Raw genomic sequence first — 16,151 nt, 5'->3', positions numbered from 1 at the left:
ATGACTAGGATGAATTATTGGTCTTCCTCATTTCATCTTAGGCTTAGAGCTTATGTATTAAGACCCTTCTCTATTCTCTCTCAAAACAGACAGTGGAAGCGATGAAGACCATATTGGATGATCTACGCGCTGAAGACCATTTCTCCATGGTTGATTTCAACCACAATGTTCGAACCTGGAGAAACGATTTAGTCTCCGCTACTAGAACACAGATTGCAGATGCCAAGAATTACATTCACAGAATCCAGCCCAGTGGAGGTAAGTAGGTTTAGCCCACAGCCCAGTGAGAAACTTCCATAGGATTCAAATCTTGGTTCACTTAAGAAATATGATTCCCTACCCCAGTGGTCTTTGCCCAGTCTGCACTGCTCTGCTTTAAATAATACATTTATTATTAAACAATGAATACTATGGTCGTGGTGAAAGCATAATCCATACCCCATCCCACACACGTTTTTAACCATTCCATCCTCAGAAAAGGGTGTCAGGAAGTGATACTAGCCTTCTTATGACACGCATAGCAAGAGAAAGACAAATACCATATAATATCACTAAGATATGACACAAATGAACTTATCTATGAAACAGACTCACAGACATAGAGAACAGGCTTGTGCTTACCAAGGGCGACAGGGACGTGGGGAAGGGATGGACTAGGAGTTTGGGATGAGCAGATGCAAACTAGTATATACAGGATGGATAATCAACAAGGGCCTACCATATAGCACAGGGAACTATATTCAATATCCTGAGATAAACCATCATGGAAAAGAATATGAAAAAGGAATATATATATATATGTGTATATGTGTAATATATATATGTATAACTGAATCACTTTGCTGTAAAGCAGAAATTAACACAACATTGTAAATCAACTGAACTTCAATTAAAAAAAAAGAAAAAAATCACATATCATAACACATAATTGTTTACAGAACAGTGTCCAAGTATGTCAGCAAGGCTAAATTAGGTAACTTCAGTTTAGTGGTTAACAAAATGACTGGTGCTTTGAAAGGGTTAATTCATCTCTAAGGGAACCATTGACTACAAAGTGAATATTTTATTCCACTGGGGAATCTGGACCAGCCTGGTCAAAATTTAGAAAGCAATCAAATGATGTGGGTACTGAATAAACTATACATAAGTCATCACCAAACAGATGAACCTGAACCCAAGACATGATATTTTCTGTGGAAAGTAAGAGTATGTAACAGAACAGCACATTCTACGGCTTTCACAGGGACGAATATCAACGAAGCACTGCTGCGGGCCATCTTTATTTTGAATGAAGCCAATAACTTGGGACTGTTGGACCCCAACGCGGTCTCGCTGATCATTTTGGTGTCTGATGGTGATCCGACAGTAGGCGAGTATCATTTACATTTTTAGTGATAAATATTTTTACTCTTGTTGCTTGGGAACGTGATTTGCTCAAAATGGGAACTCAAATGGCATTTGCCTGAGTGTCTAAACCATTTTAAAGCCATGCTTCCTAAAAGAAGGATTCTTTTGACCCTGAAGCATTCACTCCACTTAAAGCAGTCCCCAGACGTTTTGGGGGAGGACGCTCTTGAATGCCTCAGTTTCACCTCCACAATGTGGGGAAACTTGCATTTGAATTTGAGTCACATACTCTGAGGATTGCTGATACATACTAGTGCAGTGTGTTTATTTCCTCAACGTAAGGTGTGCGAGGTGGTGTGTGATGAGGATGTATCCTCTGAGTCTGCAGTCACCTGTTCTCCCACTGTTCTCCAAATTTCTCCCATGTACTCACTGCACCTGGACAGGTTACTTCTCTCTGATGCATCCTGTGTGTTTTCTTATCCACACAATGGCTTGCCATCTCCCTGCTTCTATTACATATACTGTTATTTTCATTTGCTTCATTTGCATCTTTACACGGACAAGCATCAGTGAGAGTGAATGCTAGATTGCGCTGCAGTCCGTCTTGTAGACAAGGATGTACCTAACTGTGCCTGACACAGCTCAGTGGAAGGAGAACCAGTGATGCAATCCTGACAAGGTACCAGAGTTCTAGAAAGAGGGAGAGCGAGGCAGAATGGCAGTTGTTGTGTATTTGTCGTAGATTCAGTGCTTGGGTCAGATGACTTTTAAAATTCAATTTTAGAATAAAATCTTAAGGAAATAAGCTTAAAAAATTGTCAGCTTCTTACACCTGACCCTCAACCATCCAGTTCCTGTCCCAGGAGACAGTCACTGATTACCAGTTTCTTGTGTGTCTTTCCAGAGATATTCTATGTGTATCTGTATACTGTACGTACATATACACACAAATATATGAAAATATAGACACACACATACATACATGTATACAGATGCATCCTGCATACACTGACCTTCACCTTGTTTTTCTCCCCTTTAAAAATGTGCCTTTAAGATCATTCAATATAAACACATAAAGAGTTGCCATGTTCTTTTTTATAACTGCATAGTATTTCAGTTTGAATATACCATAATTTAACCCATCTCCTTTATTGGTGTACATTTAAGTTGTTTCTAATGTGTTGCTATTCCCAATAATGTTGCTATATACCACTGCCCGTCCTTCATTTCAACATGTATGAGGGCATCTCTAGGGAAAATTCCTAGAAGTTGAGTGACTGAGTCAAAGCATAGGTGCATTTTGAATTGGGACAAATTTTGCTAAAGTGCCCTCCATGCGTTTTCCCAAATCTTGATAGCATTGGCTTCTCACTCCTTTCCTTCCTGTCATCATCTTTAGGGGAATTGAAATTGTCAAAAATTCAGAAAAACGTGAAGCAGAACATACGAGAAAACATCTCCTTGTTCAGTTTGGGGATAGGGTTTGATGTTGACTATGATTTTTTGAAGAGACTCTCCAACGAAAACCGTGGGATTGCGCAAAGGATTTATGGAAACCAGGACACTTCTGCCCAGCTCAAGGTAACTTATTTTTCTGTTCTTTTTTTTTTCTTCACTTGAAATCATTCAACTAGCAATATCTGATGCCTAAAAGAAGATAGCTGAATTTAAGTAAAAATTGTCATTATGTCAGCTATATTAGGTCACAAGAATCGGGGAAGTGTTCTATTCCTTTCTCATGCACCCCACCCCCACTTGTACACCTGCAGTAACAGTGAGATGGGAGGCGGTAAGGTGATGGATACCAAGTTCCCTACTCCCTGAACAGGTCTTGGGAGACACCATCACAGCTTCTTGTGTCTCTCCACTCCCGCTAAGCCGTCGGTCCTCCTAATCGTCATGGGCACTGTTCTCCCTTTAAAGTACATTGGCATCTTGGAAATCAACTTTCTATAATGCAACACAAATCAAACTATAGCCTGTACATTTCCTTAAATATAAAGGATATCAATTACTTGTTTATTTTGACTAAATGGACAAGAAAAAATGAAGGAGAAGAAGAATATACTTTACTCCACCCTCTGTCAGTACCAGGTACCATCTATCAATAGCAGGCACCATATTTAAACCTGGGGACAGGTAAGAGACAGGTTCTAATTTGGGGATATCCACCCAGCTGACTTATTATGAGAGTCCATGAGCTTTTCATGCTCGTCATAACAGAAAGAAAATATGCTAGGCTCTTAAGTCAAGAGTAATATTCTTAACAAAGTTTTGATCGTCTCTGTTCAGTTCATTGAATAACTATGAGAATTTTCCATAGCTTTCCACAGAGATCCTGGGAGAATAAATTGAGCGGTCTGCTAAGCACTTGAAGAATCTCAGAGAAAAATGCTTTAGATCTATAAAGTGATATGAAAATAATGATTTCTCTGTTTTTTTTCTATGAACTGTAGAAATTCTACAACCAGGTCTCGACTCCCTTGCTCCGGAATGTTCAGTTCAACTATCCCCAAACGCCAGTAACAGATGTCACTCAAAACAGTTTCCATAACTATTTTGGAGGCTCAGAGATTGTGGTGGCAGGAAAAGTTGACCCTGATAAATTGGAGCAGTTACAGAGTATTATCACTGCAACTTCGGTACTTCTACTTATCTGCTTATTCTAAAAATACGAATTATCCCCTTAGTATACGAGAGACATCTTGTATATTAACAGGCTGATACTCTGACTTCCAAGAATCATGTGGGTATAATACAAGCAAAAAGCAAAAGGGAAGGCCTGAGAATATCTGTGCCATCTTCCCAACTATTGTGTAAATCCTTACCTTTTTCATCCCAAACTCTAGAGGTTGGCACTTACTTCCTCTTGTGTATTCTTTTGGATTATTTTGCATTCCCCTTCAAGTTGTCTGCTACCCTGATTCACTCACAGTAGATTCTTTGGAAAATGTGAATTGATTAACTACAATTCTGCCCCACTGGTGTCTTTCAACTGAACCTTCCATTGTCCAGGCTAATGCAGAGTTAGTCTTGGAAACCCTGGCCGAGGTGGATGGCTTGGAGGATTTTCTATCCAAAGACAAGCATGCAGATCCTGATTTCACCAAGAAATTGTGGGCCTATCTGACCATCAACCAACTTCTGGCTGAACGGTAAGAAGACCGTACACCACAGGGATTTGCAAAAGCAAAAGAGTTGCCTTGGATACTTGACATAATAGACAAAAAAAAAAAAAAAAGAGTTTGGAACGAAAAAAAGCAGCAAATTATTACAGGGTTTGGAGTATTCGTTTCCACTGGTTTCAGGCAGTTTTAACTCAAGCTGGGTTCACTCTTTTTTTTCTTGACATATAACATGCATACAATAAAGCATGTGAAGTGCATTCACTTTAAATGTACAGTTTAATGAATTTTTATGCACATCACCCACGTAATCAGCACCCGATCCAGACACGGAACAGTTCTTCCATTTCTGAAGTCTCCTTCATTCTCCTTTCCACTCAACACCCACCTCCCACCTCGAGTAGAAATCACTATTTTGACATCTGTCACTATCAATTAATTTTGTCTATGATGAAATTTCATATAATGATACAAACTGTATTTTTTGTTTCTGGCTTCTTTCACTCAGTGTGATGCCCGTGAGATTCATCCATCTCATTGCTATGGGTATCAGGAATTCATTTGCATTTACTCCTGAAAATAGATGATTGTCCAAAGAGAAATTTACGATTATGTAATTCTGAGATCACATAAGGAAGGGCTTCCTATAGGTACCTATTTCATCTCTGGCTTCTCAGCTGACTGGTATTTAAATGCTCCAATATAAAAACCATATTTCTAGAGTAATGTATGGTTCTTTGATCACGTGCATCAGAATTACAGGGGGGTGTTTGGATAAGAAAATTACTGTTCCCCAGCCCGCCTCCACCTATTCGATCAGATTCTTAGGAAGAGGGAGCAGGGTGGTGTGACCGGGGCTGGGAAAATGAAATACGGCTGCATAACTGTGCTCAGAGAGAGCATCCTTAATGTCAGCAAGATGATAAAACAGACACAAGATTGTAAGCTGTGGCTTTAAAGTAAGTGAGAACTGTCCCTGCATCTTTACAGAGGCAACTGGATGCATGTAAAGGTATATAGCAAATTGCTGCAGCCATTAAATATTGATTTTTAAAAAACAATCCCTGGGCTTCCCTGGTGGCGCAGTGGTTGAGAGTCCGCCTGCCGATGCAGGGGACACGGGTTCGTGCCCCGGTCCGGGAGGATCCCACATGCTGCAGAGCGGCTGGGCCCGTGAGCCATGGCCGCTGAGCCTGCGCGTCCGGAGCCTGTGCTCCGCAACGGGAGAGGCCACAATGGTGAGAGGCCCACGTACCGCAAAAAAAAAAAAAAAATCCCTGTAAAGTGGATCACTGGTTGCCAGGGAGCAGTGGGTGGAAAGGATGAACAGGCAGAGCACAGGGGATTTTTTAGGGAAGTGAAACTACTCTGTATGACACTATAATGATGGATACCTGTCATTATACATTTGTCCAAACCCATAGCATGTACAACACAAAAGTGAACCCTGGGTGATGATGACGTGTAGATGTAGATGTATCAATTGTAACAGATGTACCACTTCTAGTGGGAGATGTTGATAATGGGGGAGGTTGTCGGGTGGGGAAGGTGCAGGGAGTATACGGAAAAGCTCTACTTTCTGCTCAGTTTTGCTGTGAACCTAGAACTGCTCTCAAAAATAACTTATTTAGACTTGTTTCCAAGGGGTCGGGGGTCGGGGGAGGGGTGGAGTGGGAGGTTGGGGTTGAGCTATTACATCTGCTAAACAACAAGTTCCTACTGTATAGCACAGGGAACTATATTCAGTATCCTGGGATAAACCATAATGGAAAAGAATATGAAAAAGAATGTATATATATATATATGTATAACTGAAGCACTTTGCTGTACAGCAGTAATTAACAGAACACTGTAAATCAACTATACTTCAGTTTAAAAAAATAATAATGTGTTTAAAAATTCCTTAGGACTGCATGGATAGGCAAAATACTAAGCTTCATGAAGCCAGTTAATTCTGTTTTACCTCATGGTCCCCAGGGTCCCAGTTAGACCCAGAAGTGGTGGAGTTAAATCTAGTGATGCTGTCCAATGTCTCTGTTTCTGAGTACAGGAGCCTGGCTCCTACAGCTGCTGTGAAAAGGAAAATTACAAAAACAATCCTGCAGATGTCTCTGGATCACCATATAGTGACCCCCCTCACATCCATGGTGATTGAGAATGACGCCGGGGATGAACGCATGCTGGCAGACTCCCCTCCACAAGACCATTCTTGTTGTTCAGGTGAGTCTGCCTACCTGGTGGAGAAATTTTTCATAAGATGTTACAGAAAAACCCAAACGAACTTTTTGGCCAACCCAATACTTTTTTATAAGCCTAAGTCCTGATAAGCCTTGTTGACATAGATAAAAGTAAACAGGAATGGAACTTGGTTACAGCAGTGGCAGTCACTCATCTGAACTTCTTTGAAGTCATATACAAAACTCATATAGAATCTAGTACTCAAAAAAGTATTTTTAATGGTCTATCAGATGACAGGTCAGGCCCTTCTCCAATCCAGTTGAAAGCAAAGAATTGAAAACTGTCTGACTTACAAATAGATTTGTTTCCTAGACATTGGAGTTATTCCATTTTGGGGCACTAAACCGATTTTCAAATGGACACTTAGTTCCCGGGAGGTTTTTGGTGAGGCAGGCAGGGAAAAGGTGTGCCTTCCATTTCTAAACTAGGAGAAAGGGGTTTTCTTTGGAACAATATATATGGAAGCTAAGAAGCTCAAAATTGCCATAAAAGCTATCCATGATCTCTGTGTCTTGTGGAATGTCCGAAGGTACACCCAAGGGCACGTGTCCCCACATTTAGAAGAGCTTGGTTTACTCATCGTCTTCCTTCCTCCCTTTCTTAGGGGCTGGTCCTGTTATAACAATCTTGAGAATGACCAGCATTCACAGGAGGGGTCGTTTTCTGCATCTTTAATTCTGTCCAAGTGAGATGCCAACTTTATGACAGTGGTCCAGGCTTCAAGAAACTCTTACTTCTGACTTCCAGTTACAATAGCCTGGAGCCTCACAGCTAAATTTATGCAGGGAGAAACTCACGCTAGATTACCTGGCATTTATAGGTGATTTTATATCCCCCGGATAAAATGCCTAGGTGAACTGGCATTTTTTTCTCAGAGACAAGGAGCTGACTGCATATCAGAAAGCCAAATGAATTTTTTGCAACCAGTAGGGGATATTGGTTGGTTGGGAAACTAAATCGTTCAGATTGATTGTTTTGTTTTGTTTTCTTTTTTTATTGAAGTATAGTTGATTTACAATATGGTGTTAGTTTCAGGTGTATGGCAAAATGATTCCATTTTATATATATATATGTATTTTCAGATTATTTTCCATTATAGGTTATTACAAGATATTGAATATCGTGTTATACAGTAAATCCTTGTTGCTTTCTGATTGTCGTTTGGTGAGTAGATAGGAATAGATCCGAGAAGATGCCGTCCAGAGTCTGGCTGGACCTCATCTCCCCAGTTTATGGTGAAGGCACAAGGTCCTTCCGCAACCTCCGAGGGCTGGTTCCTCCTACTACAGACCCTAGCACGGGACCCAGACTCTGCAGAGAAGCCTACAGCAGGCCCTCACAGCATGATGACAGAAGGAGCTGGAAGATAGAGAACTCAGGAATAAAAATAATGGGAGAAAACCTTAGCTGAGAACCTCTGGGGTCTGTCTGCATAAAACAGATTCTTGATATTGTAAGCAATGTCCATGGAAAAGTAAACCTGGAAACTAATGGATACAGTTTTTTCTATGCAGGTGCCCTGTATTATGGCAACAGAGTTGCTCCAAATTCACTCCCACCTTGGGTGAACCCTTCACCAACACCAATGGTCCCAATGCCCGCGGTTGGCGCTCCAGTGCTTGAGACAACCCCTCCTCCACACGTGATGAGAGGTAAGGGAACTTCCACAATGCTTCCACATCCCAGATCTCAATTGGACCATAATGCCGTGGAGCATTTGTATACGTTTAAAAAATCCTGGTAAAACTGAGAGCCTTTTATAGGCATCGACGCCTTCCATGGAAAGAAGATGGCCCCATGTATTAGTCAGCTTGGGCCACCAAAACAAAATACCATAGACTGGGTGGTTTAAGCAACAGAAGTTTATTTCTCCCAGTTCTGGAGGCTGGGAAGTCCAAGATCAAGGTGCCAGCAAGGTACATTTCATTTTCTTTGTTTGTAGGCAGCACCTGTCTTCCTGTGTGTTCACGTGGCCCCTTTGTGTATGCACTGGAGAGAGAGATAGAGGGCAGGCTGTCCAGCGTCTCTTTTATAAGGGCACAAATCCCATCATAAGGGTCCCACCCTCATGACCTTGTCTAACCTTCATCAGCTCCCAAGCCCCCACCTCTAAACACCATCATGTTGGTGGTTACAGCTTCAACGTATGAATTTGGGGGGGACAACGCATTTCATAGCACCCCATTTCCACTGTACGAGGCAAACCCTCTGGGATGGAAGAGATGCACCTCTCGTGTGGGGAGGGCCAATGGGTATCAATGGAAAGGACATCTTCTTTGGAGATTGTTCATGACACTCATTTGAACTTAAGTAACTTAACATTTCTGCACTTCACTTCCTTCATTTTGAAAACAGGCATCATGATACTTGTGTAGCTGTAAGTATCATGATGTAAGCTACTTACATAGCTGTGGATTAAATGTGTAACCATCTGTAAAGAGCTGGCATGTTATAGTCACTCAATAAATAGGTGTTTTGTTTGTTTTTGGCCACACTGTGCAGCATGTGGGATCTTAGTTCCCCCGACCAGGGATCAAACCTGTGCCCCCTCCAGTGAAATCGCGGAGTCTTAACCACTGGGCCACCAGGAAACTCCCTAAATAGGTGTTATTATCAATTTTATAATCAAAAATACTTGAATGTTGTTTCCTATATAACTGCATTATCATACATTATTTTGTGGAGTTGTTTGTTAATTTGCTTACTTGATTTTAATCAACAACATATTTGAAAATCCTAGTTTTGCTCAGCATTTAAAAATCTTTCTACCAGTGGTTTCAGTGGCAGGCATGGGTAGCAGATGCAATCGTGTGAAAGCCAAGAAAACAAATTTCCTCGCGAGGGTCCTGACAGCTGCAGCTGGCTTCCTTGTGCAGATTCTTTCTTTGCCTTCTGGTTGTCAACCTCTGCAGGGTCTTATTTCTCAACCAGAGAAGAGCTGCCTGGGGGAAATAGGAAACTATCTTCTCTCCTGTTCCTGGTCTGCACTATGCCTTTCAGTGAAAGGGATTTCCACTGCCTACACATTGGCTGGTCCCGTGTAGAAAGCTTGTGCCCCTTTTCTGCCTTTTACTTAGGAGTAAATTTCAACATTCAAAGAAGGAGCACATCCCTCTCCCTCTTGGAAGGTCCAAAGTACCAGCTTAACTCAGGTGGTTTGCAGTTTAAATATCAGAGTAGCTTCTGGTGTAGCTTCTTAGAAATGTGCTGCTTTTCTAGACTGCTTGGAATGTAAGACTCTTCTATCCAGAAATCCTCAGAACTGATTTCTCAGCCCTGTACATCTACCACTCACCTGACATCGAATTATAACAGAGAGAACACAGCAAGGACTTTGAATGGATATTTATGATATATTTAAATATCTTTAATACATATCTTGACAGAGATATTTTAAAACATCCCACCTCTACGACTTAGCTCTGAAATTGTTATTTGTGGGCCCAAAGTGATCTTCTTCTTCATGCTTTCATTGGTGGTGATGCTTCAGACAGAGGTCCCTCCACTCCCCTCCCACATCACCTCCAACTATGGAGCTTTGGTGAAGGGCTCTGCATGTGACTCTCAGAAGTGACGGCCCTGTAAAGTGGCACATGAGGAGGGAATCTATGTGTCCAAGGTTGCTGTGCTTGCACAACAGCCATTTTTACTGTGTTTCCAACGAGTGGCTTCTGAGAGCAAGACCTGATTGCAGTGACAAGTTCATGAGTCACTTAAACTGCTGCTTTGCAAAATAAAACTTTCACAGAAACACGTAGAGCCCGAGCCAATTTATTTTGAAGTGTGCTTCTCAGTAAGAATGCAGTGCTTGCTCCGAGTTACGTCTCTGCTGTATGAGGCAACCAAAAGGACAAGGTCTTGAGAGTCAGACAGTTCTGGGGTCAAACTCTGCCCCCATGACCTTGGCCTGGACACTGAAACATCTATAGGTCTCAGCCCACCTTCAAAATGGGGATGATAATAACCTGCAAGGTGGTTCTAAAGTAGGTTCCTGGTTCCTAGGAGAAGCTCAGTAAACACTGGCTAGTCTTACACCCATTAACCCCAGGTCCTCACTCTGCCTCCAACCTGATGAGAATGGAAGGCTGCACAGACTAACTTCAGTATGATCTTTTGTTTCTGGTAGATGTCTGTCAACTCATTATGGCAGTACTGATTCGCTGCTGCTCACCGAAAGGTCTGATGGATGGGATTTAGGTTCATCAAAATGGCAAAACCCATCATTTTTTTTTTTGCTGTACGCGGGCCTCTCACTGTTGTGGCCTCTCCCGTTGTGGAGCACAGGCTCCGGAAGCGCAGGCTCAGCGGCCATGGCTCATGGGCCCAGCCGCTCCGCGGCATGTGGGATCTTTCCAGACCGGGGCACGAACCCGTGTCCCCTGCATTGGCAGGTGGACTCTCAACCACTGCGCCACCAGGGAAGCCCCATCATTATCTTTAATGAAAGCAATTTCCTTCAAGCCAAGTTATCTCAAAACACCCTATTTGTGTAGAGGAAAGAAGAGGCTATCATAATAAGATGATTTTTTTGATTAAAGAAACAAAGAGCTGGGAACCTTTGTTGCGTGTTTTAATGATGCCCTCTCATGCCCAGCTCCTACACAAAATCAATTAACCAAGGATTGATTGACTACAGAGCATGAGCTTGGTGGTGTAAGGGGTGCAAAGAAGTACAAGATTTTCTTCCAGTTCTGGATGAGTTTATCCTCCATTTTGAGTTCCCAAACACACACTTGAAGGAGCATATCAGGATGGTTGGGAGAATGGGCATGTAATCAGACGGCATGGCTTTGCATCATAACTCTGCCACTTATTAACTCCGTGATGTGACCTCGGGCAGGTCACCTGTCCTCTGCAGGACTGCGGTGAGAATTAGTTAATATTTGCAAAGAGCTTTTTGATAGCATCTAGAAAACAGCAACCTCTCAGATATTTGTTAAAGCACAGTAAGGAACAACTTATTCATGATGGGTGTAGGGACCACTGCATTGGGGTATTGCAGTGCAGGAGGGAGATTAGACTCAACTCTGAACACACCATGGGAAAGTGGGAATTTACAGACAAAAACCAGGCTGAGGTCAGTAAATGGAATATTACTAAGAGGAAACATCAGTGGAAAGGGGGGGTTCTGGTTAAACTAACCTAACAGGATTCTTGCTGAAGGCAGGCCAGGTAATCAGACCTCACTTGAGGACGGTGGCGGGAGGAGGAACCTGAATAGATATCAAGGGTGATCAGATTTGGAGGGTGGGGGATTCTAGCTAAACCTACTTAGTAGGATTTTTGCTAAAATTAGACAATGCAGAGAGGAACATGGATGTCCAAAAGTTGAGGTCAAACTTGAAGAGTTCAGGGAAGCCTGAGTAGAGTTAGTCCCAGGAGAGAGTCTCTGTCACTCCTTCATTAAATAGTTTCTCTCTTGAAGGTAAAGACCATGACTTATTAATAGCTACACCAAGCATTGCATAATTCAGAGTTTTGCACATGGTTTGGTTTTTTTTCTTACCAAATATTTGTTGAATGGGTAAACAAACAAACAAAAAAGATCGGCCAGAATAATGGTGTCTAGTAACAAAGGAGTACTTTCTTGGGAATAGCTTGATCCTTCATTGCTCTTGGAATTGATCAATATTAGTCTGTAGGCCAAAAGGTAATATTATGTCTTTTTTATTTTTATGCACTGTGTATGACTACTTAAAAATACAGGTATTTTACCTATCTATACACACAGTCACTGTATATACACATATGTAGTACATTTGTAGTATATATTATATATATAGTGTGTATGCTTGTGTTTCTTATTCCTTATGTCTTATTCATTTTTTTCTTCTCTAGCCTAGAATATATGTGATAGCTACAAAACGAGTATACACTATATTTGTAAGATAACCTAGAACTCTGATGGCAGCTCCATGAGGAAGGGACAGCACTTGGACCACTGGGTCCCTGGTGCCTAGAACAGTACCTAGCATATAGTAGGAGCACAATAAACATTTGTGGTTGTGAAATTAAAGATGTTCAGGAATAAAATACTGTTCAAATTAATCTTCCTTTCTATGATTTTGTTTTCATTTTCTTTGTATATTTTCCAGTTGAAAATGACCCACACTTCGTCATCTACCTACCAAAAAGCCAAAAGAATATTTGTTTCAATATTGACTCAGAACCTGGAAAAATCCTCAACCTTGTTTCTGATCCAGAATTAGGTAAAATAAAAAGATATTATATTAGAATTAGACTACTAGATCATGGTCATTCGTCACTGTCACTACCTGGGATTTCTTTCTTTCCTGCCTTAATAAAATCTTATATATATATTTCAAACTAGTCTTTTCAAACTCTGATAGTGAGAAATGAATTATAAATATATTCCTAACTATTTGAACTATTATAGATAAAATACTCTGAGTATGAACTAGCAGAACTTGTGATATGATTCATTTAAACCATAATAAAGTAGTTATAAAATGAGAATTACAGAGGAAAAAAATGCTATGTAAATCCTGAAGCTAAATAAAATAATTTTCCCATACTGTCAAGTTTTATAAATTTGAATTATGGTGCCCACATGTGCAAAAAAAAGAAAAAAGAAAGAAAGAAAAAGAGCGCACAAGAGAGAAAAAAACATTTTTTTTCCTTGCAGGGATTTTGGTCAATGGACAGCTCATCGGTGCCAAGAAGCCCAAGAATGAAAAACTAAGCACCTATTTTGGGAAACTGGGATTTTATTTCCAGCGTGAGGACATGAAAATAGAAATCAGCACCGAGACCATCTCCCTGAGCGGGGGCTCTCGAACATCCGTCTTGTCCTGGTCCGACACGGCCCACGTCCTTAACCAGAGGCAAGTACAGTTACATCTGAATTAGGGCGTATCCTTGACACGTGACTACATCAACAAATCCAGACGTGCGTGACACAAACATAAAACTCAAAATCATCATTTAAATGGGAAGAAGTCAAGGTTCAGAAAAAATTTTGTTACTTCCTGCCCTGCTCCCGGCAGTAGAGTCTATGTGTTTTGGTCACGGTGTGTCTCAGTGCTAGCCTGGCGCCTGGCATACAGTAGGTACTCAATAAGTACATGTTGGATGTGTGAATGAATCCATCAACTGAAACCCAGCCCAGTGTGTCAGAGTGCTCAGAAACACTATGATTTTGTCCTATGAGTAATATCTTCCCATTAGTATCTGTTCATTGTTGATACGGAAATGTATACATTGACAGAATTTCAGCGCTGGGAGATAAATCAACGTTCTGTGGCCAAAATGTTGTAAAGCTCTTAGAAAACTGGCGGGATTGTACAGAGCAGAGTGAAGTCATATTAGGGGTGGGAGAGGAATGACATTCTGAAACGAGTCTGTTCTGGAATCATTAATTCCTTTTTGACTTCCCACCAGGGTGCTTGTCTCGGTGAAGAAAGAGAAAACTGTGACTATCGCCCTGGATAAAGAGATGTCCTTCTCTGTTTTACTTCATCGCGTTTGGAAGAAGCATCCCATCAATGTCGACTTTTTGGGGATCTACATCCCCCCCACAAACAAGTTTTCTCTTAATGTACACGGGTTGATAGGTAAAGTGTCCGTGGACCATCTGGCAGGTGTGGGACTGACCACCCTAGGTCTTGAGCAACTTTGGCTCAAGGTTAGAACATTTGGTTAGAATGTGGGAAAGTGACAGGCATGGACTCAAGGGTTCAGGGAGGACCCACACTCTGTGCCCTGGTCTTAATTTATGAAGGTGCCTGAGTGACACACAAAGAGGTCAGTGTCATTGACAGAGTGTAACGTTTACCGTTGCTCGCGGTTACCATAGAAACATGAGACACATCTCACCATGCAGGGCCACGGGGAGGCCAGGTTTGGGTCAGGAGCAGGAGCAAGAGATAGGTCCAGGCCAGAGCCTTCACTGGGGTTTCTGTGGCAAAGACAGGACAGAGCAGGATAGTTTGGGGTTGGCTAGCTTAATAATTTCAGTGGGCATTGGGCTACAGGGTGGTCTTTCCTTGCCTGGCACCTGGCCCTGGAATGATTCCTTCTGGGGCTCCCAGGCCAGAGAGAGGAGGTCTGGCTCTGGATTGGTTCATTTGCAGATCCCCACCATGCTCCCGGCTGAGTCTTTTGCTCTCTTTCAGAATTGGCTTTCCCAGGGAGGGGCAGTCTCTCCCCAGCCAGACAGAGTTTTTAAGATGTCAAAACATCATAATATACAAAGAATAAAAAACAAGATTCCTACAACCCAACACAGCAGTGCAGGGCGACTCGTAATGCTATAGCTGGGACTATTTGCTGCTCCAGACAAAGTTTCCCAGGGCTGGGATTTCATCACATACTGGGCAAATTAAGAGAAGGGATGGATACGTTGTAAGTTTTATGCTGAAGATTTTTTTCTCACTGAAGAGAAGTGAACTGGTTTAGGAAGTCTGTGATAACAAGCAGGGCGTCCAGGTCAACCTTCCCTACTTTTTAAGAACGGTGGCAATTTAAGCGTACTGTGTAGCATCACAAACCAAACGTGTTTCTAGATCTGAGCTGTACTCTCAGGTGCTGATCTTTACCCCGACCATCAGAGTGTTCGATTTTACTTGGGGTCCAGTCGATCAGACTCATATGTCAAATGACATATGAGTGAGCAGCATGGATTTGCCCTCAGGAAGAACCCATCCCCATCTGCATCCTTTTCCTCTCAGTACATCTGTCTACCCCAGAAAGTCTAGATGGAGGAACCAAAATGCAGCTTGGATCACATGACCAGCCTGTCCTTTTGTCGTCCCTTGAGTTACATGTAAGTAAACGTCTGTACTTTGTTTCATAGGCCAGTTCATGTATGAGCCAAAGATACATATCTTCAATGAGCGACCAGGAAAGGACCCTGAGAAGCCAGAGGCAAACATGGACGTGAAGGGACAAAAGCTGATTGTCACCAGGTATGTCTCGGATTCATACTACGGGAACAAAAAGGGCTCCTGTTAGGATTGGACTCACACGGCCAAATAGAAGAACAAGAAAAGCCATTTCAAGCTTTACCTGTGTCACACTAAACAATTCACCAGGAAGAGACACATACATGGCATTGGCGTAAGGCGCAGAGAGTCCATCCGAAATGCAAAATATGACCAGATACATAAGTACATACCATCAAATGCCAAGATTAATTAATCTACTATTCTCACCTTCGTACATTAGAAGCCATACGGCCACAAGCTGGATAATTGAAAAAGCAGATCAAAGGAAGAAATCATAAAAATATCTACTCGCCTTAGTGCTAGCGAAAGAATGTGTAGATTTTTACTTAAGCCTAGAGCTTTCTTTTTGAGTATTTATCCACTGAATGCATGTTTGTGTTTGAATCTACTGAATACATCTTGGTGTAGCTTTTCTTACACAAACCGTATCCATATGCTTCATTTTGAAGTGAGAACATAGATACCTGTAAAG

The 16,151-nt window shown here is 41.8% G+C and overlaps 2 protein-coding genes across 2 annotated transcripts in view; one reads left to right on the top strand and one right to left on the bottom strand.

Annotated features, from left to right (window-relative positions):
* Positions 1 to 16,151, top strand: part of ITIH2 (inter-alpha-trypsin inhibitor heavy chain 2) — a 39,043-nt gene that overhangs the window by 20,989 nt on the left and 1,903 nt on the right. The window contains exons 10-20 of the mRNA XM_082618474.1: positions 90 to 258; positions 1,244 to 1,369; positions 2,750 to 2,931; positions 3,807 to 3,992; positions 4,366 to 4,505; positions 6,526 to 6,695; positions 8,228 to 8,365; positions 12,809 to 12,922; positions 13,360 to 13,558; positions 14,115 to 14,287; positions 15,529 to 15,640. Of these exons, the coding sequence (XP_082474600.1) occupies positions 90 to 258; positions 1,244 to 1,369; positions 2,750 to 2,931; positions 3,807 to 3,992; positions 4,366 to 4,505; positions 6,526 to 6,695; positions 8,228 to 8,365; positions 12,809 to 12,922; positions 13,360 to 13,558; positions 14,115 to 14,287; positions 15,529 to 15,640 (1,709 nt within the window). The remainder of the gene's footprint in view (positions 1 to 89; positions 259 to 1,243; positions 1,370 to 2,749; positions 2,932 to 3,806; positions 3,993 to 4,365; positions 4,506 to 6,525; positions 6,696 to 8,227; positions 8,366 to 12,808; positions 12,923 to 13,359; positions 13,559 to 14,114; positions 14,288 to 15,528; positions 15,641 to 16,151) is intronic.
* KIN (Kin17 DNA and RNA binding protein) overlaps positions 14,582 to 16,151 on the bottom strand; it is a 47,910-nt gene continuing 46,340 nt past the window's right edge. Inside the window, exon 13 of the mRNA XM_082618473.1 lies at positions 14,582 to 14,631. Within this exon, the coding sequence (XP_082474599.1) occupies positions 14,620 to 14,631 (12 nt within the window). The 3' untranslated portion in view covers positions 14,582 to 14,619. The remainder of the gene's footprint in view (positions 14,632 to 16,151) is intronic.

The sequence above is a fragment of the Mesoplodon mirus genome, assembly GCF_964341445.2.
Source record: "Mesoplodon mirus genome assembly, chromosome: 4".
NCBI classification, from domain to species: Eukaryota; Metazoa; Chordata; class Mammalia; order Artiodactyla; family Ziphiidae; genus Mesoplodon; species Mesoplodon mirus.
Note: the sequence above shows the minus strand (reverse complement) of the source record. Positions and strands in the feature narration are given on the sequence as shown.